This window comes from Malania oleifera, chromosome 2 (assembly GCF_029873635.1).
Source record: "Malania oleifera isolate guangnan ecotype guangnan chromosome 2, ASM2987363v1, whole genome shotgun sequence".
Classification (NCBI taxonomy): domain Eukaryota; kingdom Viridiplantae; phylum Streptophyta; class Magnoliopsida; order Santalales; family Ximeniaceae; genus Malania; species Malania oleifera.
In genome coordinates, this window is record NC_080418.1 from 59,777,711 (window position 1) to 59,804,928 (window position 27,218).

The following is a 27,218-nucleotide window of genomic DNA, read 5'->3' on the forward strand; positions in this document are numbered from 1 at the left end:
ATATTAAATTTTATTAAAAATGAATGTTTTTATATGACTAAAAGTTAAGAAAAATTAAATATTAATGATGAATAAAATCAAAATTTTATTCATAAATTTGATATATTCTTTATTTTCTTCCTTACTTTTCTCGATAACTAAACATGAAACCTAGATTTGTTTATAATTTTTAAATTTTGTAATCCTATTCATGAATCAAATCGATATAGTTTTATTATTTTATTATTATGAGACTCATATTTAATATTTTTTTATAGATATATTTAATATTTTCATTTTATAGTATATCAGGTGTATTAAGTGTCAAAAATTGATCGTGACTTGAATGCATGTCAACTGGTTCACTCGATGCTTGATGATCAGATCAGGATAGTATCGTATGGGTCGCTCCTACCCTCCGCCAGGTCGCGCCAACGTGGCTTCTTCCTTCCGCAAAGAGAATTGACTCGTTGCCATGTACTGAAGGAGTTCATTCCAATTTCCCGTCCCTAAAATCCCAAGCGAATTTCACTCAATTCCAATCTTGTCCGCTTTTCCTTCTTCGTGACTCACGGACGCCTCTCTGATCTTTGTTCGATCTCCTTTCTCTGCCTGTCTCTGTGCGACTGTATTGCGCGTCTATGGAGGAGAAGCGGACGACGTCGAACGATGACGGCGGCGCGGACGATAGCAATGTTGAGCCAGTGGAGCTTGTTCTCTTTCAAGTTGCTGAATGTTACGTTTATTTGGTATTTCTCTCTTTCTCTGAAACCGTGTTTGTCAGATTTTCTTTTGTTAGCTTATCAATTAGGCATTGGAGATCAAACCGTTTTCTCGCAGTTCTTGACTTTCTTTGTGTGTGAAACTTTGAAAAGTTGTTTGATGTCGCAGTCTCATGTTGCCAACATACATTAATTTAACAGAGTCTTGAATCAACCACTTGGGCAACTATGCAGATCCTTTATTCCGTTTGAGCTCTATAATTGCCATGTCAAACGCCCTTTGTGCCCTTACTCTTGTAGTTGTAAGGTATTCAGTGTGGTCATCGATCTGTTTTCCCCAAGGCCAAATGATCGTTGGTTGATTTCTTTTGTTTTTTTCTCAGTTGGTGCTGCCTCAAGCTTTCACAATGCATTTGTTTTCTATTCTGCTCTGTCTATTTACTCCACTCGTCTCCATCTACTTTGGGCTTTTGCATTCCATGGTATGCAGTTGTTGCATTTTGTTGAAATTTAAGAGAATTGAGCCATCATAAAATCTAAATTTGTTAAAAAAAGGAGCACTGAAAAGGGAAAAAAAGTGGAATGATAATCAACCATAGCTCTTTGCTTCTAAATTAGAGAGTAAAAACATGAATAAAACCTTAAGTCCCTTGGTTGGCTGTATTTATATCTTTTTGCAATTTTGCTCTAGGGCCAAATCCTCCAAAAGTTGGAGCATCACCAAGTTCTTTCTTTTTACCTTAATCCAAGTTCTTCTAAGTTTGTCCCTCCCTTTCCTACAACCTCTAATGTCATTTAAACCAATATTTGACAATGATGTCAACTGGGTTTACACTTAAAATTGTCAAATTTGTAGACCTACTATTCTCTTATCTTATCTTTCACATGTGGTACGCCTAACTTCTGATTGATGCGTTCCTTCCTTGCTTTATCATTTAGGGTTTTTCCACTCATTCATAATATTTTCATTTCAACTAATTTTGTCTTTGATAGAAAAACAAGCTTTATTAAACCAAGCTTGAAACATATACAGTAGCAGAGAACCAGAGGTCCAGAAGCCCTCACACAAGAACACAAGAAAAAGGAAAAATTTCATCAACATAATAAAGCCACCCAATCATAGGTAACATCCTGAAAACTACAGCTCTTAAAACAGCCAGTACTATAAGCCCAATGTGAAGCCAAATAATACACCCTCTCCCAAAGAAGCCCCAATGTTAATCTCTTCACAGGAAAAGTTCTTTTCCTCTCCAGCTGACTTCCCTCAAAGCACCTCGCACACACCTCCGCAGCCTCTTAACATCCTTATCCTTACCAAAATCGAATAAAAGATATAAGCAAGAACTCGTTGAAGGTGCAGGACGGTAAATGCAACCCACAATTTGTCAAAGACCTAATTTTCAACTTCCTTAAAACTACTCCAAAATTTAGGGCTTGTTAGGTATCACTTTTGTTTTCTGTTTTCGTTTTTGTATAGCGAAGAATCATATTATGCAAACGCGTTTGTTTACGTGCCAATTTTCTATTTCTACTTTGAGCTATTTTTGAAAAAACTGAAAACCAAATATGGTTTTCAATTGTTTTGGCAAGCTATTGGTAGAATACTTTAACAATTAGCGTTTCTGGATTAAATCATTTATTTCATGCATAATTTTTAATTAAAGTTTAAATAAAATGATCATATGAATTTAATTAAAACAAAAATATCCATTAAATTTAAAAAAAATAAAATAAAAGCCATGTAAATAATTAAAGTGAATTCTGAAATATAATAATTAAATAAAATAATTATAATAATTTTTCATTTTTATTTATTTTGTATGATTGCTATTTTAATTATATTTTTTCAATTGTTAATTTTTTTATTATAATTTTTATTTATATTTTGTGTGATTGTTGTTTTAATTATATTTTTTCTATTGTTATTTGATTCAAAGAGAAAAATAAGCATTTGTTCAATCAAGTTTTTAATTTATTCTAGTTTTATAAATATTAACCAAACATGCTGTTAGTTTTCAGTTTTTAGTTTCTGTTACTAGCTTTTAGTATGATTTTCGTTTTCATAATTTTTGATAGTGATACCAAATGAGTTAACCCAAGTCATAATTTTCAGGTATGTCATGTAGTCCATAAGGATCAGAAGGATATATATCCCTTGCAAATGATGTCCCTGTATCACATCCATAATTATATTCTACATCGCCGCCTCCACCACCACCACTGCCACCCCCCCCAACCCCAGCTCCAGCACCACTATTACCATCATCATCACTTGGTGGGCTCAAACCAAGATTGTCATCACTTTGTGTACGTTCAGGGCTTGAACTTGAATCATCATGCACGTTTATTGGTGGTTGATCATCTCCTTCTGTAGTACCACCAACTTCTTCATTTAACCAATTTGAATTGTCCTGACCGTCGAGTAGTGGTGTCTCTCTCTCCTCTAACCATTGACTTAAATGATCATCTTCTTCGAAAATGTAGTCCAAATTGATAAAATTGAAAGTTGGGTATTCCTCCAGGGAACCAATCTTCACAACCTAGGAGAAGGAGTGCTCATGGTAACCCTAGTAATTCTACTGAAGATTCATATGTCGTGGTTCGTAGTTTTGGCGACTTTGGTTTAGATGGTTCATCATCACAATCATATGGATCTCATCCAGCATATCCACATTATGGATCTCGTGACTCACATTTTTATTCCAGTGGATCAGGAATCTCAGGATCTAGTGAGTCTTCTTCTTCACACTACCCAGAGCCAGCCCCTGCCCCAACTTATAGACATTATTCAGGAGAATTTTCATCACCAGTACATTTTCAAGAGCAACAACAATGACGCAAACTTGGGTTCATTCAACTATGTATTTCCACAAGGATGGGGAGATAATTTCCCATCCCAATCTCAAGATACAGATGCAAATTATGAAGACCCTCCACGTCATTCTTTTTGGTGGTGACATGTGTTATGTTATAAATTTGTAATATTGTATTCATATATTTTCAACTATTTATTGATATTTGATATTAATCACTTTTTAAATTCATGTATGTGTAATGTGTATATTGAGTATTGATTCATTTTTAGTAACTTTATGACTTTAATTAATTGATTCTTACATTTCTACATCTTTTTACTCATTAAAGTAATGTAAACTATAAAAAAATATGTTTTTTTTTGTAAACAGCGCACTAAAATTAATATAAAAATCATAATGCCTATTAAAAAGCATTTGTAGGTTGAATGAAAGCCTTCAAAATTCATTAAAAATCATGTATTAATGGATTTCATGCTTATTTTTTAATTTTGGCATGGTTGTGCATGCGTGAAAAAAATTCACGACCGTTACGCCCGCTTCCCGTTACGTAACACCCGCGACCCGCGACACCCGCGACCGTTTCGCGACGTTACCCGCGACCGTGATTTCGAACCATGCAAATGACTCCTTAGTTTAATAGGAATTTATAGGTATAAAAGGATTTTAGAGGTTCCCTTGTGACCCAAATAACTAATTAAGGAAGCTCAAAGCATCCTCGACTACTGAAATGTTTTCCACCCAAAAATAGATGAGGCTAAATATGATATTGCACAAAAATATTAAATAAAAATGGAAATAAGAAAATTTCAAAATCTTCTTAGATTCTTCAAATTTGAGGAAGACTGCTTTCAGTTTGGAGGCACATGTCCTTGGATTTCTACCTCAGAAAGTAGCTTTATGAAGCTCAAAATGTGTGACTCTGAGCTTGATTGTTTGTGACCTGGAGCACAAATAGGTGTTTATGTTATTACACTATTTAATTTTTATGAGTTTACATAATTTATTAAATAGCTGCTCAAAATGTTTGACTTGCCATATTTCCACTGATTAGTTTGCTGTTTCCAACAATTTTCATTTATAATGCCTGATTCCTTTTCTATAGATATACCAAAATTCAGAGCATATTCTAGTTTCATGATTTTGTTAGGCATTCAAATAATCAATATTTTGTTTTCAGTCCATTCATGGATGGCTTTGTGGTCCTTGGATGTCTAGCTAATTTGTATATTTTTTCTGCAGATACCCCCAAGGAAAAGTGCAGCTTCCTACAGGTTTTTCTCAACGGATGTCATGAAAATAAAATATTATGATGTGTTACATATAGTTTGTTTGAACATTTTTAATTAATGCTCAAATTGGTATCATGCTCTATGGCCTATTAGAAAATTTAATTTTGTAGCTATGATGTTTGCTTGACCCGTTAGTTGTTTGTCCTCTAGAGTTTGTAAATTTTAACAATTTGTCCAATTTATTTATGTGAATACTAAGCATCTTGTAACTTTTTTCTCCAAACTTTTAGGAATTCAATGGATTAAAATGAATTCATATTTACAGAAAATTAAACATAACCATAAGACCTTTCTTATGGCACTCTCCCAGATTTGAGGTGGCCCCCAAAAAATCTTTTTTCACCTTTGTGCCATAAGAGTTTGCCAAGAGGGGGTTCTTTTAGAATTGTGGACCTACTAGAGGATGAGAAGGAAAACCTAGGTGCCTAGGATCTCCTAGATGAGTTGGGTTGGTCGCTAGTGAATTCTAGTGGGGAGAAAGTTAGTTTGAAGGCCAAGGAGCCGGGGCTTAGGTAGGAAGCCAAAAAGCTAAGATGGAGCTAGAGAGGTTGGCATCATTTGTGAATTATGAGAAGGAAGAAAGGTCTGCTGGGGTCTCTTAGAGTGCCAAATGAAGATCATGTCCTTGAATATTAGGAGTTTGTTAGGGGGCTTGGTAAAAGATTGGTTGGGTCCTGCACCCTCGGGGCAGGTGTGCTAAGGGATCTAATTGTAATTTGAGACTCAAGGGCGGCCAACATGAAGGATTGTTTAATTGGGTCCTTTTCTTTGTCAGTTTTGCTTGACTGTAAAGGTTTGGGAAAATGGTGGTTCACATATGTTTATGGCCCAAACTCCTCTTTGTTGGACTCTTTTTTTGAGTAGTTAGCTAGTGTTTTCAAGTTGTCAATTGCCATTGGTTGGTAGGGGGAGATTTCAGCATTATTCATAGTTCAAGGGACAAACTATGGGCTCTAGAGTTTCTAGGAATATAAGGTGGTTTTATTTTTTATTCAAGAGTGGGGGTTTGGAGATATACCTCCTAAGCACGGGCCATTTCACTTGGATAGTAGCAGGTAGGAGACAAGGTTCCTCACGCATTGACAAGTTCCTGTTTACCAATGTGTGGGAAGATGCCTATCCATTTGCTAGGTAGGAGGCCCTTGTGATGTCTATCGTAGATCATTGCCATGTGCTCCTTGAGTCCACCTGATGTAGTGAGGCCTACACCATTTAGATTCAAAAACATGTGGTTGATGCACCCTTTGTTTAGGGAGCGCGTGAGAGTTTGGTGGGGAGAGTGCTTACTGCTTAGTGTAGGTGTGGTAGTGTTTTAAACTAATGAAAAAACTAAAGTACGTGAAGTTGAAGTCGAAGCAATGGAATAAAGAGGCCTTTGGTAATGTTAAAGAGGCTAAATATAACATTATTGGGGAAGTTTCTGGTTTGAATAGGTTGGACAAGTGTGGTATGTTAGATGAGGAGGATAGGGCGAGAAGGGTTAGACTCTGCAATAATCTGGAGGTGCTGATTTTATAGGAGGAATGAGTTGGCACGAAAAATCAAGGGTGAAGTGGTCATTGAAGGGGACTGTAACATGGGGTTCTTTCATAAAATGGCTTGTGGGAGGAGTAAAAATTTTATTAACTGGAAGTAGAGTCTAGGGTGTGTGGGGTGACAAGCAAATTGGGGAGGAGATTACAAATTTTTATGAACACTTTTTCACTGAGGGATCACCACAGTAGATTGAAGTTGGAGGCTTTAGATTGGTGCCCCACCAATGCAACTTCATTCCAGTGGTTCGAGAGGGATTTTTGAAGTTGAAGAAGTTAGAAACATGGTGTTTGGTATGTGTAAGGAGAGAGCCCTAGGCCCCAACGAATTAATGATGACCTTTTTTCATGAAAATTTGGAGATAGTGCAGGAGGATATTATAGGATTCTTAGAGGAGTTCCATAAAAATGAGGCATGGGTGAAATTGTGAACTCTACTTTCTTAAATCTCATCCCTTAAAAGGAAAGGTCCTTGAGCATTAGGGATTTCAGGCCTATTAGCTTGGTTACTAGCCCGTATAAATTTTTTTTTGAAGTCTTATCTAAGAGGCTTAGAGAGGTTTTCGGAGATGCGCTGTCCATAGCTTAGTGCACCTGCAGTAAAGATGGACGAACCTTGGATGTGATTATGGTAGTCAATGAGGTTGTGGAGGATGCAAGGAGGGGTAATAGGGGTATTTTTGTCTCCAAGTTGGAATTTGAGAAAGCATATGATAGGATGAACTGGGTTCTGGATTTTGTGATGTGCAGGAAACATTTTGGGGTAGTGTGGAGAAGATGGATGAGAGGGAGCTTGAGCTTGACAAATATTTCTGTCGTTGTTAATGGGCAACCTAGAGAGTGATTTAGTGCCTTGCATGAGCTTAGTCTCGGAGATCCTCTTTGTTTTTGTTCATGGTTGCCTTTTTAGGATGCTTACTCATGCATAGGACTAAGGGGTATTAGGGGCCTTTCGGTCGAGGAGGTTGAGGTATCTCATCTCCAATTTGCGGATGACGCCATGATGTTCCTGGAGGTCAATGTCGAGAAATTTCCGAAGGCCCTTATTTTGTTAAATATTTTTGAAAGAATCTTAGGCTTGAAGATTAAGAGTGGGGTCACATGCATCAATGTGGGTAGCAGGTTTTTGAAGAGGTTTAAGGCCATTGTGGGTTGTGATATCGTGGAGTGGCCCCTGACCTATCATGGTCTGCCTCTAGGAGGAAATCCCAAGCCCATGTTTTTTTGGGCCCAGTGATTCAGAGAGTTGGAGGGGTGGAAAAGGGGGTACTTTTCCTTAGGGGGTCGTATCACATTCATTAGTTTAGCTCCTTGTAATGTTCCGGTTTACGTTTTACTATTTTTAAGGTGCCAAGATTTTGGAGAGGATAATGCTCGACTTTCTTTCGTAGGTTTTGGGGATTTTAGGAGAGATCACCTTGTTAGTGGGGGGGGGGGGGGGGGTAACTGGCTCTCGGGAATGTGGTTTTTGAAAACATCGCTTTAGTGGGAAAATGGATGTGGATGTTCCCTTTAAAGAGTAATTCCTCATGGTGGAAGGTAACTAAATGTATGGGGTTCGTCAGAATGGGTTGAGCTCTAAGGGAAGTCATTATGTTTCTTATGCTAGCCCCTTGATGTTTGTGTCTCAGATTGGTAGTCATTTCTTTCCTCTTACCTGTTTCAAAGTGGGCAATGGTTATAAGTTCCGGTTTTAGGAGGATCGTTGTGTGGGAGAGGGTTCATTTGGGTCGTTGTTTCCTTGCTTGTATAAACTTTCTTCCCTCCATAATGCATCTATCAGTGAATTTCTTTCTTTTGAGCGGGGCTCTTGTTTGTGGGATTCCATTTCTTTATGAATCTCAAACAAAGAGAGGTTGTCCAATTGGCCACTTAAAACTTTGGATAATTTTGTTCCTTCTTGGAGGGTTGATGAGAGAGAGCGGGAGGCAATTCATCATTTTCCTTCCAAATCCTTTTTTCTTCACCTCCTCAAATCTCCCAGATCCATCCTGTTTCCTTAGAACCACAAGGCTAGGATTTTCTTTATTGATAGCCAAAGAAATTCATTAGATAGAGAAAGAAAGTACAATTGACTTCTGAACAGGATTAACACATGATTTTCTTCAGATCAGAAGGGCTTTCTTGACTCTCATGCCTGACGTGTGTGTGATGTGTCATGAGTCTGATGAATTGAATGCTCACTTTTCCTTCACTGTAGGGTTGATACTCATCTCTGGAGTGCCGTGTTATCTTCCCTTTGTGCTTGGATCCCTCAGCGGGCTGTGAGCAATTTTTTGCTGGTGAGTTAGGGGTTTTGGCAAGAGCAGGAAGGGTCTGAAGGGAGAAGTGCTCTGGCACAGTGCTGTGTTTGCTATTTTGTGGGATGCTTCGGGTTGAAAGAAATGCGAGAACATTTGATGATCGCACTACTTCCCTGGTCTTGTGGGTAGCGTCATCTGTTTATCCTCCTTTTGGGTCCACTTTTGGGTTTTTTAGGGGCTTACTGCTGCCCGATCTTGTTAGGGATTGGTGGGCAGAATTTTTGTAATTTATTTTTCAAGTTTTTCCTGTATTTCACTCTATTCTCAGGAGGACGTTTTGTCCTCCCTCCTTTGTACATTCTGTTTTTGGTCTTCATAAATTATCCTTTTCTGATAAAAAAAAGAATATTTACAGAAAATTAAGACAAAAAGACAAACCAAGAAATGAAAAATAAAGAATATAAAAAATTCATCCTATTAATTGCTACTTTTTATTTCTTAGTTTTTTTTTTGGTTGTAGTTTTATGAAATTAATGCTGAATATGCAAAGCCTATGGGTAAAGATAAGTGTGATGCAAGCCAGTTTCGAGGATGTGATCAAGCGAAAATAAAATAATCTAAACTTCTTGACACTTGACCATTTTGTGTGCAGAAAAATCCATTGCCCTTAGAAAAGGAAGAAGACTGTTCCATTGCTCAAATGTAGTGCTTATGCACTTCATTTGAAAAGTAACTTTATATTTAGTTATTCACAAATAACCTCTAAAAAACTAAAATTTACATTGTTTTTCAATTTTCCAAAAATATATAAGAAAAAAAGAAATCTTACAAAACAATAAAAAATGATTTCTCACTTCCCTATACAAATTTAGAAAATTGGGAAACAAGGTGGCATTTTTGTAATTGTTGTTAAAAATTAGAAATGAAGATTAAAACTATTTCCACTAGCAAGCCAAATAGTGCCAAAACTGTCTCCCCCCCCCCCCCCCCCGGCGGTGATTCCTTAGAAAATTAAAAGTAAAAAAATGAAAACTGTTTTGCACAACTAAATAGGCCCTAAGATTTCCCAAACTAAAATAGATTATTGACTTCCTAAACATTCGCCTAAAATAAGTTGCCGTTTAGGTGGCATGAGTGTTGTCTTTTAGTGCATTCTACTGGTGGAAATAACTCGTTCTGGAGAGTTTGACTGTTAAATACCACTGCAAGGGATTGGCAGTAACATCACAAAGATAGTCCCTAAAGAGCCAAGCTGCATTTGAAGTAGCTTGGCCTCTCTGACCTCAAAAGCTAATTTGCATGTAGGCAGCATTATTTATTGTACCATTGACTCTATCTGTTTATTGAACTTTTTTATTACATTGTCTATTCGATACTAAGAAAACCTGGCAATCTCATCAACCAAAATAGCTTCATCCTCATCCAATTGCAGGGAAATGGATGGTGTTTGAGGAGTTGCAGTGGGAGACATGGCAGGTTCAAAGGTACCTTTGTAGGGTGTTAAATTCTTCCTTGAACATAGGACTTATCCCAGATGATGGGAACAGCAAGTAAGTATGCATTAAATCCAAGTTCCTTCATGAGAATGGACCATTGGCACAGACATGTAGTTTCTTAAGGGAATTCTTAAGATAACTCTGAGGGGATTCAGTATGCGACTCTATGACCTTAAATTCTTTAGCCCTATGATGCAAATTGGCAGTAAGTTTATTGTCATTATGCCTTATCTCAGCATGCCATTCATGAAGGTGATGGACAAAATATTTTGTAGGCTTAGAAATGCAGGCATCAATTGGTAAGGGAAAAAGATCAAATGGCACATGAGGTGTGAAACTGAAGGCACACTCAAATGGAATCTTGCCCTTGGCAGAGCATTATGGTTGATTTTCTTGAGATAAAAAAATCATGTCTCCTACAATGGGAGGAGCTTGCCACCCCATAAAATTCCTTACCAAAAGTAGTTTCTATCTAGCCTAAGTTTTTTTTTCCCACTAAAGAATGCTGTAAGTTGTCCCTTCGCACTTGGCTTAAGGCACTCCCTAATGGCTTTTATCTTTTTAATATTAGTTGTACTTTTGTAGAAACTACAAAACCTATAAAGAGCACACTTGACTGAAAAAATGTGTACTTCTTGATGTTGCGTACAACTTAGCTTCCCTAAGAGTGAGGAAAACCTGACAAAGATCATTTAGCTGTTCCTTCTTAGTCTTGCTGTAGGCTAGGATAACATCAAAATAGAAGACTATGAATTTCCGTGAATGGTTGTAAGACACGTGTCTCATAATCCAAGGTGTTAAGGCCATTAGAAAGTCTGCAAGACATGACCAATCACTCAAATAAATTATCCTGGGTCTTAAATGCTTTTGTACTCATCTCTGGTCTGATTCAAGTCTAATGGTGACCACAGCATGCTTCAATCTTAGACTTCCTACTGGTGGCAGTTAACACACAAAGTATGTTTTTGAGTGTAGGTATGGGAGATCCATACTTGATGGCGATCTTAGTTGTGGCACAATTATCGATGCACATCCTCCAAGATCTATCTTTCTCTAGGGGCCAAAGAGAAGGACTATGTTACACAATACCCCTCTCTAAAAGCTCACCTACTTGTCTTTCAATTCAGCATGTACACGGGGTCTAATGTCCAACCTTTAGTGGGAAAACTAAGTAAGATAATTCGACCAAATGTATGGCATGCCGAGTATCTCAAATAGGTTTTGTAATGATGCAAACCTAGGAGTTAATGGAATGTGAAGAGTTTACAGGAATTTATAGAGTGTTAAGTGGCCCTTCAAAAATCTCCAGGGCCCATGCTGACCAACCCTTTCCAATCCCACTCATTAACCCTATTATTTAATAACTGGCTGGTGTGGCATTTGAACTGCTGCACTCTTCCACCTCTCTCTCTCTCTCCCTCTCTCTCTCTCATATATATATATATATGTGTGTGTATGTTTATACATATACACATGTGTATATAGTTATATACATGTATATATGTGCATTTATGTATATGTATTCAATTTTATCAAGGTCAGTTGACTGCCATTTTGTAATTGGTTGATCATCCTCATTGACAGCCCTACCACCAGTGAGCCACTGCCCACCGTGATTTGCGGGCTGTTGCATCTGTGGTCGTTTCTCCTTTTTTATATTTTTCCAACCACTTTCTTAAACTAGGATTTTGTTCGACTGCTTATCTGCTTAGCATAGTTTGATGTTTGCTATCTATTGGTGGGATTAGATTCCTCTCAGTGTCACGGATTCACGAGTCCACCGCGTTTTTGGTCTCAGGGTTTGAAAGGCTCGCCAGGTTCCATTGGTTCCCCAAGCTGTGATATATTGTGGCAGGGGTGTATCTCTGATACCAGCATACCCTCTTCCCCCCTGTGATTTTTGTTCTGGGTTTTTTGTTCCTAAGAGTGAATCAATTGCATCCAAAGAGGAGACAATGACAAGACAGAAGGGGTTTAATGGAAGAGGTGGCAGTAGTTTGTAGACATTGTTCAAGTAGTGTTGGAAATTAAAGGCTTCACGTTTTGTTTTACAAATGGCTTAAAAAACTGCGTGTTTAAGAAGCTTTTTGTTAGTGTAAAATATATTATAATAAATAAGAAAGAGAGAGAGAGAGAAAGTGAGATGAAAGACTAGGTGTTGACAAAGTTCTCAAGTAACATCTGTTGGAAAAAAATGCAATGCATTGGTCATAATTCATAAAAAGACTGCCGCATGAAGATGTCAAAGACCCATCACCCAATAGATAGTGTAATAAATTGTAAAGAGAGAGAGAGAGAGAGAGAGAGAGAGAGAGAGAGAGAGAGAGAGAGAGAGAGAGAGAGAGAGAACATTTGTTGAGAAAAAAAAAATGCAATGCTTTGGTCATAATTCATAAACAGACTGCTGTGTGAAGAGGTCAAAGACCCATCACCCAATAGATAGTGTAATATATTATAATAAATAATAGAGAAAGAGCGAAAGAGATGAAAGGCTGCGTGATGAAAAAGCTTTTAGGCAACATTTGTTGAAAAAAAAATGCAATGCTTTGGTCATAATTCATAAACAGACTGCCGTGTGAGGACATCAAAGACCCATCACCCAATAGAAAGTGTATTACATTATAACAAATGTGTGTGTGTGTGAAGAGAGAGAGAGAGAAAGAGGGAACATTTGTTGAAAAAAAAGCAATGCTTTGGTCATAATTCTTAAATGGACTACCCTGTAAAGAGGTCAAAGACCCATAACCTGATAGACACTGTAATATATTGCAATAAATGGTCATAATTCATAAATGGACTGCCCTGTAAAGAGGTCAAAGACCCATAACCTAATAGATAGTGTAATATATTGCAATAAATGTGTGTGTGTGTGTGTGAGAGAGAGAGAGAGAGAGAGAGAGAGAGAGAGAGAACAATCTTGAAGTTGGAAGATGAAAGGTCTTTGTCCATCACCTGCTATCCATGTAGTAACAATCTTAGTGACAGAAAGGGAAGGGGCATCACATAGGAGAGGAGAGTATAGCTAGACAGAAGGGGCTTACAGACAGAGGTTGCAGTTTAATTAAGGACTTTAAGGTTGTGAAACTGAAGTTGGGATTGTCAACTAAAGGCTTCATCTTTTGTTTTTTGAATGGGTGGAAACACTGTGTGCTGAAACTTGACAAAGCTTTTAAGTAACCCTTATTATTAGAAGATTCAATAACAAATCAGCTATTGAATAAAAAAAAAAAGCATGGTGATGATAAAAAAGCTGCAGTGTGAAGAGGTCAAAGACTCATCCCCCAATTGATAATATAATATATTATAATAAATAATAAATATTATCTTCCTGTTCATAATAAAAAGTAAAAAAAAAGAAAAAAGAATTCAAATAGTTTTGCAAAAAGATTATCTCACCCAACCAGAGGAGTCATCTGATGTACATGTTATCATCATGCACGATAAAATCCCTGTTGTCATCACAGCATATTACACTTTTTACAAGTCTCCAACCCTCAGCATATGACAGCAACCAACTCTACCACCATCTTTTCGATGCCTTTTTTTTTGGTTTGGGTGTGCGTGGGGGTGGGGGTGGGGGGAGGGGTGCATTTATTCAGTTTTACACTTGTGTAACCTGCCATAGCATCCTCTTCTCAGCATGGCTTTGGGAAAATGTTTGAGAGAAGAAGATATTTGAGCAGAAGACTTTGACATTGAAGGCGTATTGATGCATGAACGAAATAACTTTAGTGATGATGATTGTGTTGAAGAAATTGAAGTTATTGATGATACACCAATTATTCCTTCGAAAAGAAAAGAAAAGGTGATTGCAAAGTCCTTAATAGATGAAGCATGTCTAAAATGTGTCGTTGGTGTGGCATGAATCCAGGAGGGGGAGCCAGACAGTGGGAGTGCAACCATTGTCGAAAAAACTTTTGTAGCTTTGACACTTGAATTTATGCACACTTTTTTTCGCGCTTCTGTTTGTGAAAAATCAGTAATTCAGATCTTTCATGCTTTATTGAAGAGTAGAGAAGAACTTGAAAAAATAGAAACAAATTTTTTTATTAATTTATTCTATTTTATTTTGAATTAAAAAAATGATAGTTGGCTGTCCTTATCACCAAAGATTCAATGCTTGCTTGTCTAAAGTTGAAAGCTAGTCAAAGAACTCTTTAGGAATCCTTTGGTGTAGCGGAGAGAGGTGCAATTGATGTAGCAGCAGCATTATGTGTGAATGGAATTCCATTTAATATCCACAATTCCATGAAATGGTGACAACCATCAATAAAACATTGTGTGTGAATAGAATTCCATCTAATGTCCTTAGGAATCCGCAATTTAATGATGTGTGAATGGAATTTTTTGAGGCATGCACAACATTGTCTATCTTGTTAGATTGCATGTGTAAGCCTTCAGCTTTTCCTAATAGTATTTTGATGTATTTTATTTCTTTAGTTCAACCATCAAACATTGCTTTGTGTGTTTTTATGCTGGTTTAATAATATTTCCGTTATTCAAAACTCTATAAGCAGAAAATTATATTCTGTTATTTTTATTAAAAACTTAGAAGTCTTAAAATTTAATAATATATACAACTATGCAACAAATCTATCCTGACTTTATGTAGTCATAGTATATAATCTAAGCATAAAATAACAGCATCATAATCACAGAACTTATTATTGAAAATTTAACAAAATTCCTAGTGAAATAGAAAAATGATAAAATCCAAGTACTATGGGGAAAGAAAAAAGGGTTTTGTATTTGTTATCCTTGCTACAATCTTCACTTCCCCCTTCCTTTCACATAGTGGATTTGTATTGGTATACATAAAGGGAGAAAATGAGTGAAAAAAAAATCATGAAAAATATTTTGCTGCTCTAATAATCATGTATGCCTGCAGCAGTCTGGTATTGTAGCTGTTTGTAGCAGCCACTGTGATTTTTAGTCCCACTGCTACAGCAGTGTAAAGCAGTACCCCAAAAGTCTGTTGCATGATGATGATATGCATAAGCGGCACTTTTAAATGCTGCTCCTAATTGCCTCTCCATTAACGAATTTAGTGATTGGGTGGCATGCAGCCATGCATCCTCTGGAGTGCTGCTTCTAAAAATAAGTACCTTGATATCTTGGTTGTTCAAATAATATGATTCACAATTCATCATTTGGTTTGTACGATTCCATTTGATTCAGGGCTCCAACAATTTGAATTGAACATATGAATCAGATTTGTTATGAATCATCTGATTCATTTATCATCTGTTTCGACTTGATTTGGTTTTTTGAATTGCATAATTCTGTACTTCCGTGTTTTTGGCTCTGTTAGGGTGTGCCACAGTGACTTGAACCTCTAGGCTGTCTAATGAACATACTAGGACCTATAAGCAATGAGGAATCAGCCAAATTGAGGGTGGAGAGTGCCCTGGACAAGCCTTTGGTTTAAAAAATGCTAGCTTGTTGAGAGGGCTGCCTGTGTTTGAAGCAGGGGTGGGGAGAATTGGGCGAGTGATGATTAGAAGAGTTGCTTGCTAAAGTGGTGATCTTTCCTTTTGATGGAACCAAGAAACTTAAAATGCTGACAAGGATGGAAGGAGAAATCATTGAGGGTGAAGATATTGAAGAAATTGAAGATGATTGTAAGAAGGAAGTGGAAGCGGAAGAAGGAATGACCATTGTAGTTTGTTGATGATGATGATGGTGGTGGTGGTGGTGGTGATGGTAATATGATATTGAGTGAGAGGATACCTTGATTTAAGTTTGGATTTATGGAGGCTTTTTGAATCTTATTTAATCTTGATTCTTAACTAGGTCACTGAACACATATTATGCTGTTTTCTTCTTTCTTGAAATAAATTACTCAATTTTGGGAACTCACTTATCTTTTTGAAGCTATCTTCTTGCAACTCACAGAACAATTCACAATTTAGAAAATGGGCTTTCCAAATTGTTATTTGATTCATGATTTGACAATTGTGGTTCATATAACTGACCATAGTCAAGGTTTTGGTTATGATTTAAGAGCTGACCAAACATCTGATTCCTATTGGAAGGAAGATACTTTTACCTTAGTCTCTACCTTATAACCTCTCATTGGATAATAGGTAGCTCACATATACATTAGAGATTTTGTTTTTGCTAATTGTTCTTAGCTGATCCTTCTAGCTCCATATTGGCAAACTAAACTTTCTTGTCATCGCTTATGATTTTATAACTATGCTTCATATGACTAGTCATAGTCAAGGTTTTGTTATAATTTCATTGTTGACCAAATGTCCAATCCTACAAGAGGAGGGATGATACTTTTCCTTGAGTCTCTACTTCATAACCTTTCATTGGGCAATAGTGTAAAATGTTAGTATGAATGCTTGGTTAGTTTGATGTTTCCTAGTATTAGAGCTAGAGTAGTGTAGAAAGCTCTTTAGGGGAGGGTGATTGTTCATTAGTCATTGTAAAACTCACTAGCTTTTGTAAACGTGTTTTTAGCCTAAGGCACCCTTCCACTTTCTCCACGAATGACTCTATGTCTTTTGTTGACATCGAGCTGATTTCTTTTTCTCCAAGGTCGTTGCATTTTACGAAGAACTCGTGCTACTTCTTCCTTGATGATGTGAACTCTCTATCTACAAGGATGATTTCAATTTCTCTTCTTTCAAGAGGCGGTGTCTTTAGTGGTGCTCCAGTTGACTGTTGACTGAATTTGGTTAGATCTTTAGTGCCAACAATGAATGGCTTGAGGCAGCTACATGAAGCACATGATGCACCTTCATCCAAGCAGGAGGATCAACCTTGTAAGAGGCCTTCCTGACTTTGGTAAGATGGGGATTAGTCCTAAATACTTGCTAAATTGTCTCCTATCTCGACCCGTAGTGACTTAATCTATTTTGAATGAGCTTATTAAGCGCCAAGTCACCTAAGTTGAAGTACAATGATCTTCTCCCTTGATCTACCCATTTCTTCATCTGCTTGGAAGCTTTCTCCAAGTAAGCTGGGGTGATCTCCGCATTCTCTCTCTGTTCTTTGGTGGAGGTGTATGTTGTCAGACTCATTCGTTTGTGCGAGGTAACAATAGCTGGTGGCCTGTTATAAGCCAAAAAAGGACTCTTGTTGGTTGTTGAGCTCTTTTGGGCTGTAAAGAATTGAGCGACATCGAGTAGCTGCACCCAATTCATCTAGTTGGCGTTGACGAATTGGCGCAAGTACTCCTCTAATAGCTCGCTGAATCTCTCTGTTTTTCCATCTGTTTGTGGGTGGTAGCTTGAAGAGATGTCGAGCTGTTAATCGAGAATTCTAAAAAGTTCTATCCAAAAGTTTCTTATGAATCTTGTGTCTCGATCATTGGTGATGCCTTGGGGAACACATCAATAGTTCATCTCATGGTTGAAAAACAAGTGGGTTATGTCCTCTATGGAACAATAATTTAGTGCATGTGTTGAAGCACTGTACTTTGAAAACTTGTCTTTAACCACTATTGTACGTAGCTTGGTGATGAAGTCTAGTGAGACACTCCCATGGTTTTGTTGGTACTTGAAGAGGCTCCAATAGCCCTGCAATCTTCTTACACTCGACCTTGTCTTGTGTGTAGTTGAGACAAATTTCAGGTATTATATTCAACCACCTCATCACACGTATGACTAGTAGTACCTTTGCTACAACAATGCTGAAGTGTGATGCCATCTTGGGTGGCTTGCCCATATTGTGTTATAAAATTCTCAATATTGCCTTCCTTAGGTCACCAATTCGAGGCATAAAGATCCTGTTACCATGTGTCAACAACAATCCATCCTTTATTAGAATTGGCGTGCTTTGCCCTCGTCGACCAACTTCATGAGGTTTTACACAACTGGATCTTTGACAAGGATCTCTTTAATGTGCTCTTGCACTACTGTGGTAATCCTATTTACCATCAAGTGTGTTACCAGCTATAAGGCAGCAAGCTTGTATTCTTGCTTAGTGCATCTCCAACTTGGTTCACTTGCGTCACGTTGTGCTCGAATGAAAGATCAAACTTCACCAGCAATTCTTGTCGATGAGCATACTTTGGGGACAGCTTAGGTCGTGTAAAAAAATGACTAATAGCTGAGTTATTTGTTTTTACCACGAACTTTGACCCAAGTAGGTCATGCCGTCACATGCTAAGATTTTTATGGATTCTTCTTCTTCTAATTTCTATGTATACTAAACTACTATAGTATCATATAGTTTATTATTTTATTATATTAATTTATATTAGTTACTTTTTACATATTACTTTTTATTTTATTCTTTCTTTCATTTTCTTTATTTTCTTGTCTTTTTTGTTATAGTTCCTTATTCTTTTCGATGAATCTAAAAGGCCAGAGTATATCTCTTCACGGGCTGAAGCAAGAAAAACACTTCTAATATTTTCTATTTACTTTTAGAAAAAGGGGGAATTTCCTATTCTTTTCATAAATTCAATACAATATTAACTTAAATATTATAGAAGACTAATAGGAAACTGAAAATGAAAGTCACCTCTAGCATCTCCTTATCTTGATTTGTGCACTTTTGCTTAGCTTCATTAACCTTACGACTATTATATGCAACAAGAAGCTCTTCTAACAAGACACCACCAAGGGCATAGTCTGATCAATCTGCCTGTATCTCAAAGGGCTTCACGAAAGAGATAGTGCCAAATCTCACATCATGGCTTTTTTCAACTTGTCAAAGGCTTTCTGGCACTTCTTTTTCTATTTTCATCTATGACCTTTTTTTAGTGGTTCTGTCAATGAGGCAGTCCTCCTTGAGTGCCCTTTTACGAATTTGCGACAATAGGTGGCGAGTCCAAGAAAGGAATGTAGTTCCTTCACTGATGTTGGGATCTTCCAATCTTAAATAGCTCTTACCTTCTCTATATCCATCAGCATATGACGTTTTTTAACCGTATGACCAAGGGATTTGATGCTCCTTGGAGAGAATATGGTTTTAAAACCTTGATTGGACCGGCTAGTTCGAATGGGTTGGATTGGAACTAGACCCTTGGCCGGTTTGGGTGATAGGATTAAACTAGAAATTGAAGGAACTAAAGTCAACTTGGCTAAACCATTGACTTCGCCTGACTAGGCCGGACTCGGTGAACTAGTTGGGTTGACTCGGGGCCTTACACAAGGGGAAAGATCTTGGGAAATTTAACCCAAAGCCATGGGAATGCCTTGAACTTGCGACTTGCTAGAATTTATTACTGCAGATGACACTGCGCCACACTATGCTTTATGCTACAACTTTTGGAATGAATGTATGTAATGTAACTCCATTGCCATATGCCATATGCCATATGCCATATAGCCATTTGTGTGTATATATAATTATACATACACATATATATATATATATATATATAATCTTTAATTAAATAAAGTATTTTCTCACTAATAATAATAAGTTTTGAAAAGTATTTTAATAGTAGAAAAAGTAGTACAAAATTTATTTCAGTTTTGTTGAAAATTTATTTCAGTTTTGTTGATTTTTTTTTTCTAATTGACTAGTATAATTTATAAAAGGTATACAAATATACATACACAAAGTAGGTACACACTCAACAAATATCTCTTTGGAAAGAGTTGAAATTATGTAGATAGTGGGAATATTAATGGAGCGTTATAAAATATTTTCAAATTAAAATTACTTATTTAAATACTTGTGTATCCATGTTTTGCAAATTTTGCAAATAAATGAAACTTGTAAGATTAAGGACATTTTTTGGAATAATAAAGACGAAAAATTTTGATTCACACACACACAAATATATATATATATATATATATATATATATAATTGGTTTGACCACCAGTTTGGTATGTCGATTCAATCAGTCCAACCAACTAGGCGACTTCATCGAGCCAGTTACTCGTTTGGGTTTTAAAATCATGGAGCAAAAGAGCACTTTTATTTCTTTACATAAAGATTGTCCTTCTTCACCTTATGAAAGACCTTCCATAGGTGCTCTTTATAGACAACTATGTCGTCAAGGCACACCAAGACAAACTTATTAAGTTAGTCGTGAAACACCTGAGTCATGAGTGTGCGGAAGGTTGCTGGGCATTTGTGAACCTAAAGGGTGTCACCAAGAATTCATTTGCTTTGTACCACATCATGCAAGTAGTCTTCGGTTCATCACCATCTACTATCCTCACCTAATAGGAGTTTAACCGCAAGTCAAGAAGTACTCGGCATAGTTGAATACTTTTTGTGCAGTCACTTTGTTGAGTGTGTAGTAGTTTGCACACATCTGCATGCTCCTATGTTTTCTTTGAAATAACATCAGTGCTCCAAATGGTGCTTTTGAAGGACATATATAGCCCGTTTCAAATAACTCATCAGGTTTCTTCCTTAACTCTGCTAACTTTGGAGGTTCCTTCATATACGATCCTTTAGGTGGAGGCTCTATTTGTGGTAACAACTTGATCTCGTGCTCCACACCTTATGGTGGATGCAAGTTGTGTAGTAGCTTGTCTAACATCATAACTTTGTATTCATCTAGCACATCTTGGATGGTAGTAAGATTCGTTTGCCTATCTCTTCATTCACTACCATTGTGCTAGGTATGCTAGTTCACTCCACAATCCCTTCTTGAGTTGCATGGCTAAGAGGAACTTCTTGTCATGGTCTTAAATTTCCATGAAATTGTCAAACTTTCCGTCGAAATTTCCGATTTCCGTCACCCTTGAAATTGAAATGGCACTTGATTTCTGTCTTGCAATATTTCCGTCGAAATCTCAACAAATCATCCGAAATTTATCGAAATCTCGAAATTTTAGCGAAACTTGTTGAAATTTAACTATACAATGAAATTTTGTCGAAATTCAAATAAGAGATTTAGGAGTGAAGCGAAATTTCTCTCCTAATTTATTTTATTTATTTTATTGAAACAAAAGATTATTACGAGTACTTTTGAATTTATATGAAAAAATAAACTTGTAGTAACATTTTATTTAACCATTCATGTCTAAACTATCATTATTTGTATAATAAATAATATTTAAATCATTTATGAATTTCATTTGTATTAACTAAATATGTTTAATATACATTATCTTACAAATATGTTTGATACACATACTACTATTTTACAACTTTTCTACCTCATACAAAACATAGATGTATTTAATTTGTAATATATTAGTCCTAAAACTTATATTATTATGTTTGTTAATCATTTATAAAGTTTCACAAAGAATTCCATGCTTTACTGCTAATTTCTGTTATTTTTTCAAATCGAAATTAAAATTGACATCGAAATCGAAATTTTCGTTGAAATTTCCGATCTTTTGGAGCTTCGAAATTTGAGTCGAAATCGAAATTTAAGACCTTGCTTCTTGTCATCCCCTTTCTTTGTAATGACTTGCATCGATGCCATTTGTTGGTTCCCTTTGTCATATACAAGAGCACCCTTGCATGGTTCAAGCCATTGCATAAAGGGGACGATGAGAAGGTTCTCTCAACCATGCAACTCATGAAGGGATTGCCCTACAATTTGTGAAATTCACATGTCTTGCCAACTGTCCAAGCTACATAGTCAGTTGCTTGGGTACCCCCATAATAGGCTGAGCTACCTAGCTAACAACTTTCATGCGTCCTAAATCCTTCTCCAAGTTTGAGCTGAGTTTTTGCGCTTCCGCCCATGGGACAATGATATAGCTAGCCCCGGTATCCACTATAGCACAATTGCTTTTCCTATTGATCCGCAAACCTACAAACATTAACCCTTTAGCTTGGGTAACTTTTGGTTCTTTTGCCTGCCTTTCCAATGCATTAAGCAACTGCATCGCACCCATCTTTGAGGTTTCCTCCTCTTCCTCATCCTAATTGTCTTCCTCTGCCCCTTCTACAAAACTTGCAAGGTATTGACCGATGACTTGTGAAGGCGATCAACTACTTTGTGATGGCCTCTACATAAGAAGCATGTAACTTACCCTCACCTCCAGTTGTGTTGCAAGACCAAGATGACAAAACTTCCTTTGAAGTTGATGCCTTGGAGTTGGCTTCCCCACATTTGGGTTTGCCCCTCTTTAAAGACTCTTTGCTGTTTTCACTTAATATGCTACTCTCTTTGGACATTGTGAAACTCTCTTTAGTGTAGTCAGCCAAGCATTTTGTACTAGCCTGTGTAGCAGGCAAGTCTTGAACTCTTTATCAATGAAGTTCAGTCCTTGCCTCTGGTTTCAACTGCTCAAGGAAATAGAACAACTTGTCTTTTTTCTAACTTGTCCTAGATACCCAACATCAAAGCAAAAAATTGTTTCTTATACTCTTAGACTTTACCATTATGCTTAAGATCTTGCAATTTGCATTGAGCATTGTACTCAACATTTTTAGGAAAGAATTTTGCCCTGACCTCTCTCTTCAAGTCTACCCAACTATCAGTTACATACTGTCCATTCTTAATTTCATTGTACTTAGCATGCCACGATAGCTTAGCATCACCACTTAAGCACCTTGTCGCCATGGATACTTTTGCCTCTTCCAAGTCGATCCTCACCACACAAAAGTATTACTCCATGTTAAATAAGAATTCTCTTGAGTCCTTAGCAACATGGGCACCCCCAAACAGTTGGTGTTCTAGCATCCCCATGTAGTTGGGTTCTAGAACCCTTGTTCTTCATATCCTACCATGTAGAATTGGAATTCCCAACATCCCAAACCATCAAATTCATTTTGGCAGTAAGATCCCCCATTTGGATTTGTAAATCTTTGACTATAGTGCGGAAGTTATCTGAAAATTCCACAATAGAACCTTCTTGATGTTTTTGTGTGATCCCTTTAGTACATCAACATGTTCAACAAGTTTGACCATCTCTATGATGTCTTTGTTTGTGCCTCTGGCACCTCAATTCTCTTAGTATTGGTGGGCATGATCTCTTACCAATGCTTCATACAATCCCACAATGCGAGGGCAACCAATTCACAAAGCAATTAATAGCTCTAATACCTACTGTCATGGGCCGAACACTTAACACCTTGTGAAGGAACGTGCGGCACTAGTTATGGCAGTCTTGCTTAACTAGTCAGCTGAAAGTATTCCATTATTTCACCACATGAACAATTTTTCAACTATCGAATAAAAAGTCAAGCAGAAGCAGTTAACAAGCATGAAAGTGGACTGGAGTCGTGTGGTAAATTGTAAAGCAACGCAATTCATTATTAGCACTTCCATTGACAACATATGTTTAGTGAGGTAGGCAAGTAGACTAAACTCATTTATAAAAGCTACTGAATTTTACAATGATTGATGAACTCTCCATGGAAGTAGACAAGAGTCATGTGGTAAACTGTAAAACAAAGCAATTCATTATTAGCACCTCCACAAACAACATGTTTTTAGTGAGAGAGGCAAGTAGATTAAACTCATTTAAAAAAGCTAGTGATTTAACAATGACTGATGAGCAGTCACCCTTTCTACGTTTTTTTAGCTCTTAACACTAGGAAACATCAAACTGAGTGAGGAGTCATACCCCTCATTTTACACTGACATTTTCTTACTCAAAGAATAAAACCTACATTATTATTTATATGATGGTTTTCCATCCATGTACGTAAGACAAGCGGTCACAAAACTAGCATAGTGCCATGAAAAATCTTGGCTTGTGACATTGTGCTTTGTAGTGGCCTGCTGTGGTTACTTAAGATTTGGTTATGGGGTTGGTTTGCTGGTTTGAAGAACTTAGGAAGGTTTGTGAAGTTTTGATCCTTCCCCGGCAAGTTTTGGACTGTATGCATGTGATATTAGGAGGTTTTAAAAGGCCGTGGTTACTGAGATTAATTACTAATAGGAAGTTTCTTCAATGCCAAACTGATCTTGGACAACAGGGGAAAAACAGAAGAGAGCATTTCTAATACAGCCACATTTCCCAAATTATAATAAGATTCCTAATTTCCTAAGCCTATGAGAAGTGGGGTTAGCCTAGTTGTGGGATCCCCTGATTAGGCCTTGCTAGTCCCCAAAGGTCCTGCGTTTGACTTGCCACATCCCCAGGGTTTTGCACTCTTTTGTAACCAAAAAATGAAGAAAAAACTTCCTTTGTCTGTGCCTAAAGTATGTTTACTGCATGGGTGGTCTGAGCGGTGGTCCTTTGCCACTGTGTGATGGGAATTCTCTGAGAATGAATTTGTGAAGTGTGCTCGATGAAGTAATGATTGACAAAAACTTGCTAATATACCTGCAGAGGTCATCGGGGAAGTAAATAGACCAGAAGTTGAAATTAGGTTTCAGTTCTATGCAGACATCTTTTTATTAACTAAAACAGCTAGCTACAACTTGATTGTCCTCTCCCCTACCAAACCCATAAAAATAGCAAGATACAAAGGATATCTAATTACAATAAACAGCTTAGGTAAAAATTCCCATGGCCTAAGCTAATTCAAACACCGATCTTTACATTCCTACTATTAAACAATTCTAGTACTTTCTTAATATTTGCAAAGCTAGCTGGCCTGTGTGCCATATCTGCAGCAATAGCTTGTTGAATGCCTATTCGCTGTTTGCAACCTGCTGTTGAAAAGCCTTTTTATCCCTAGTGAGCCATATGTGATGGTCGAGACCCACTAGCTTGAAAATCTGTGAGGAAGTGGAGTTGTTTTGCCTTAAAACAATCCATTTCAGCTCTTGGTCTTAGCTTCTGTGGCATAGTGTAGGTGCATGTTCGAGGACTCATTTTTGCACTAAAAATAGACAGACTCAGACTCATTTGCAACGCTTTAGATTTCAAAAGATTTTCTGTTTTCTTTTTCGAGGCAGTTCAAAATCTAATTATTTTGGAGATGGAAGTTTTAATCTGCGAATTTCTTTTAGGGCGGACGAATGGAATGTCAACAAATGGGCATGGGAAGGGACATTAAAAGTTATTAGCAAGGGTGAAGAGTGTATCATCAGACTTGAAGACAAGACCACTGGTGAGGTTGTCTGGATGACTATTGTGAGTACTAGTATATGCATTTTTCCTTTGATGTTTTAATTCAAGAATTTCTTGTTCTGTTTGAAATAGGCGAATTATATGCTCGGGCTTTCTTGAGGAATGGAGAGCCGCATCCTGTGGAGACTGTAATTGATAGCAGCAGGTCTAGTTCTTTTCTGACTGAAACCAATGTCCATTGTAATTTTATCACTTATTGAAGAATTCGGTTATTAAAGTGTTAGAAAGCACAAACTTAGAATTTGTAGTGCAATTTAGTTTCATGCAGCCGGACTCACTGTTGTTTAACTACAAATAATTGAGCTGTTTATCTACAAATAATTATTTCTGTAACACAATATCCAGTAGTGGCTAATTTAAAATTATTGCTTTTGCAGATACTTTGTTCTTCGCATAGAAGAGAATATTGGTAAAATTACTTCTTTCTTTTCCTTCTGTTATCTTCTACTTGTTTGCACATAAAATTTTAAAATAAGGATAGAATAATGCATATATCAGCTCAGTAAAGCCTTAAATCCCTAGTAATTGCAGTTGGCTACACAAGTTTATTTTTAGCCATTGAGCTGCATTAGGTGTGAAGCCTAAAATTGTTAAGAAAATGTATTTAATTAAAGTTCCAATAAGGTTGGTTTTCAGTCTATGCGTTGGGGTTTACTTTCGTATGAAACTCTTTTGGAACAGAAGTTATTCAAGTACTATATTTTTGGGGTTAGATGGTTGCTGTGGGTTAGGTTTTGCCATCTTATGTATTGTATTGTTTTACAGTTCATGGTTTGAAATACCTGAAAAAAATTGAAATTCATTGCTGCGTTGAATAGAAAAAAAAAACTTGAAAAGAAAAAAAAAAAAAAAACTGCTGTTTCGACGTTGGACACATGCTCAACCTGCTAAATTGGGAATTATTAACCATCCTGTAGCCCTAAAGAAAAGTTTATTATGGATATATTATATTTTTGCAGCATTATAATATTAGTCCTGAACTCATGCAGATGGTCGTCTTCGGCATGCTTTTATTGGCATAGGTTTTCGAGAAAGATCAGAAGCCTATGACTTTCAGGCTGCCCTGCATGACCATATGAAGTATCCTTCCATTCTTCCATATGTATTCTTATCATTCCTTTTGTCATGTGTTGAATATTCTGCGAGTTCTTATGTATGGTTATCACTTAATTGCACATTGGCTTAGAATGAATTTCAGTACTAAAGCCTACTGAAACACATATTTCCTTAAATTGTTTAATAGATATCTGAACAAAAAGAAAACTGCTGAAGAGATGGAGCAGCATTACCAAAGCACGTCGTCTACTGATTACAGTTTAAAGGAAGGGGAGACACTAGTGCTTCAAATAAAGAATGTAAACTCACTTCATCTTCTTATCATCTGTTTTGAATGATTTGCACTGAATTTACATTTTCTAAAAGAAAATTGCTTGTTGACAGAAAGGTGGTGGTGGTGTGAGATCCAAGTTTTTTGAGCAGGGTCTGAACAATCTCTCATTGGAAGAAAAGGGTAACAAAAAAGACTTGGGAATTTGTATAAAACCGCCACCGCCTCCACCATCTCCTCTTTCCCCTGCTGCTACTGCTCCGAATTCTGCTCCAAACTGGTCACCAAAATTCAGCCTGGAGGGAACTTCAGACAAAGAGGCCCCAACCACAACAAAGGAAAAATCAGAACGGAATTCTCAAGAAAATCAAAATTCGCAAGATATAACAGATGAAGACTTTGGGGATTTTCAAACAGCTGGCTAATTTTGTTTATGAGATTGTTCTGTAAAATTAAAAGTACTCAAATTCCTCAAATTGTCTTATATCTTTACTGGGTTTGGTGTGATATGATTTGGGTTCCATAACTTCAAATTACCCACTATGGTAAATATATACAATGGTATTGGCCTCTGCAATGTGCCTGTGGGATTTGGGTTCATCCCCTTGTTTGGTTGTTCAGAGTGAAAAAGGTGCCGGCCAAATTAATAATTTTTTTTTCAAATAATTTATTTTCATGGGAAACTTGCTTTCCTGCTAACTAGTTTCTTTGCTATTTATTTTTTATTTTTATTTTTTTGGGGCAGAAGGTCTCGAGGGGACAACCTACAGCAACCTAAATTCCAAATAAGCTCATTTTCTTGTACGGTTGAATCCTCACCTACAAGTGGGGGGGTGGTGGAGGGAGGAAATGAATCCTTGTGCCATGGGGCGTTCTCTTTGCTGCTTTGATTTACCAAACAA

General features: G+C 37.0%; 1 protein-coding gene across 2 annotated transcripts; it reads left to right on the forward strand.

The window, feature by feature from the left end:
- Positions 1–316: 316 nt before the first annotated feature.
- On the forward strand, positions 317–26,893 carry LOC131149680 (uncharacterized protein At1g03900). Of its 2 annotated transcripts, XM_058100337.1 has the most exons (8): positions 317–728; positions 4,757–4,788; positions 24,869–24,969; positions 25,062–25,134; positions 25,367–25,398; positions 25,979–26,069; positions 26,233–26,344; positions 26,430–26,893. In XM_058100337.1, exons 1-8 carry the CDS (start codon positions 621–623, stop codon positions 26,739–26,741), a joined length of 861 nt encoding a protein of 286 aa, XP_057956320.1. In that variant the 5' UTR covers positions 317–620; the 3' UTR covers positions 26,742–26,893. The 2 variants fall into 2 exon arrangements, with proteins under 2 accessions (XP_057956320.1, XP_057956321.1); XM_058100338.1 differs by lacking the exon at positions 4,757–4,788 and having other exon boundaries at positions 24,838–24,969.
- Positions 26,894–27,218: the final 325 nt, after the last annotated feature.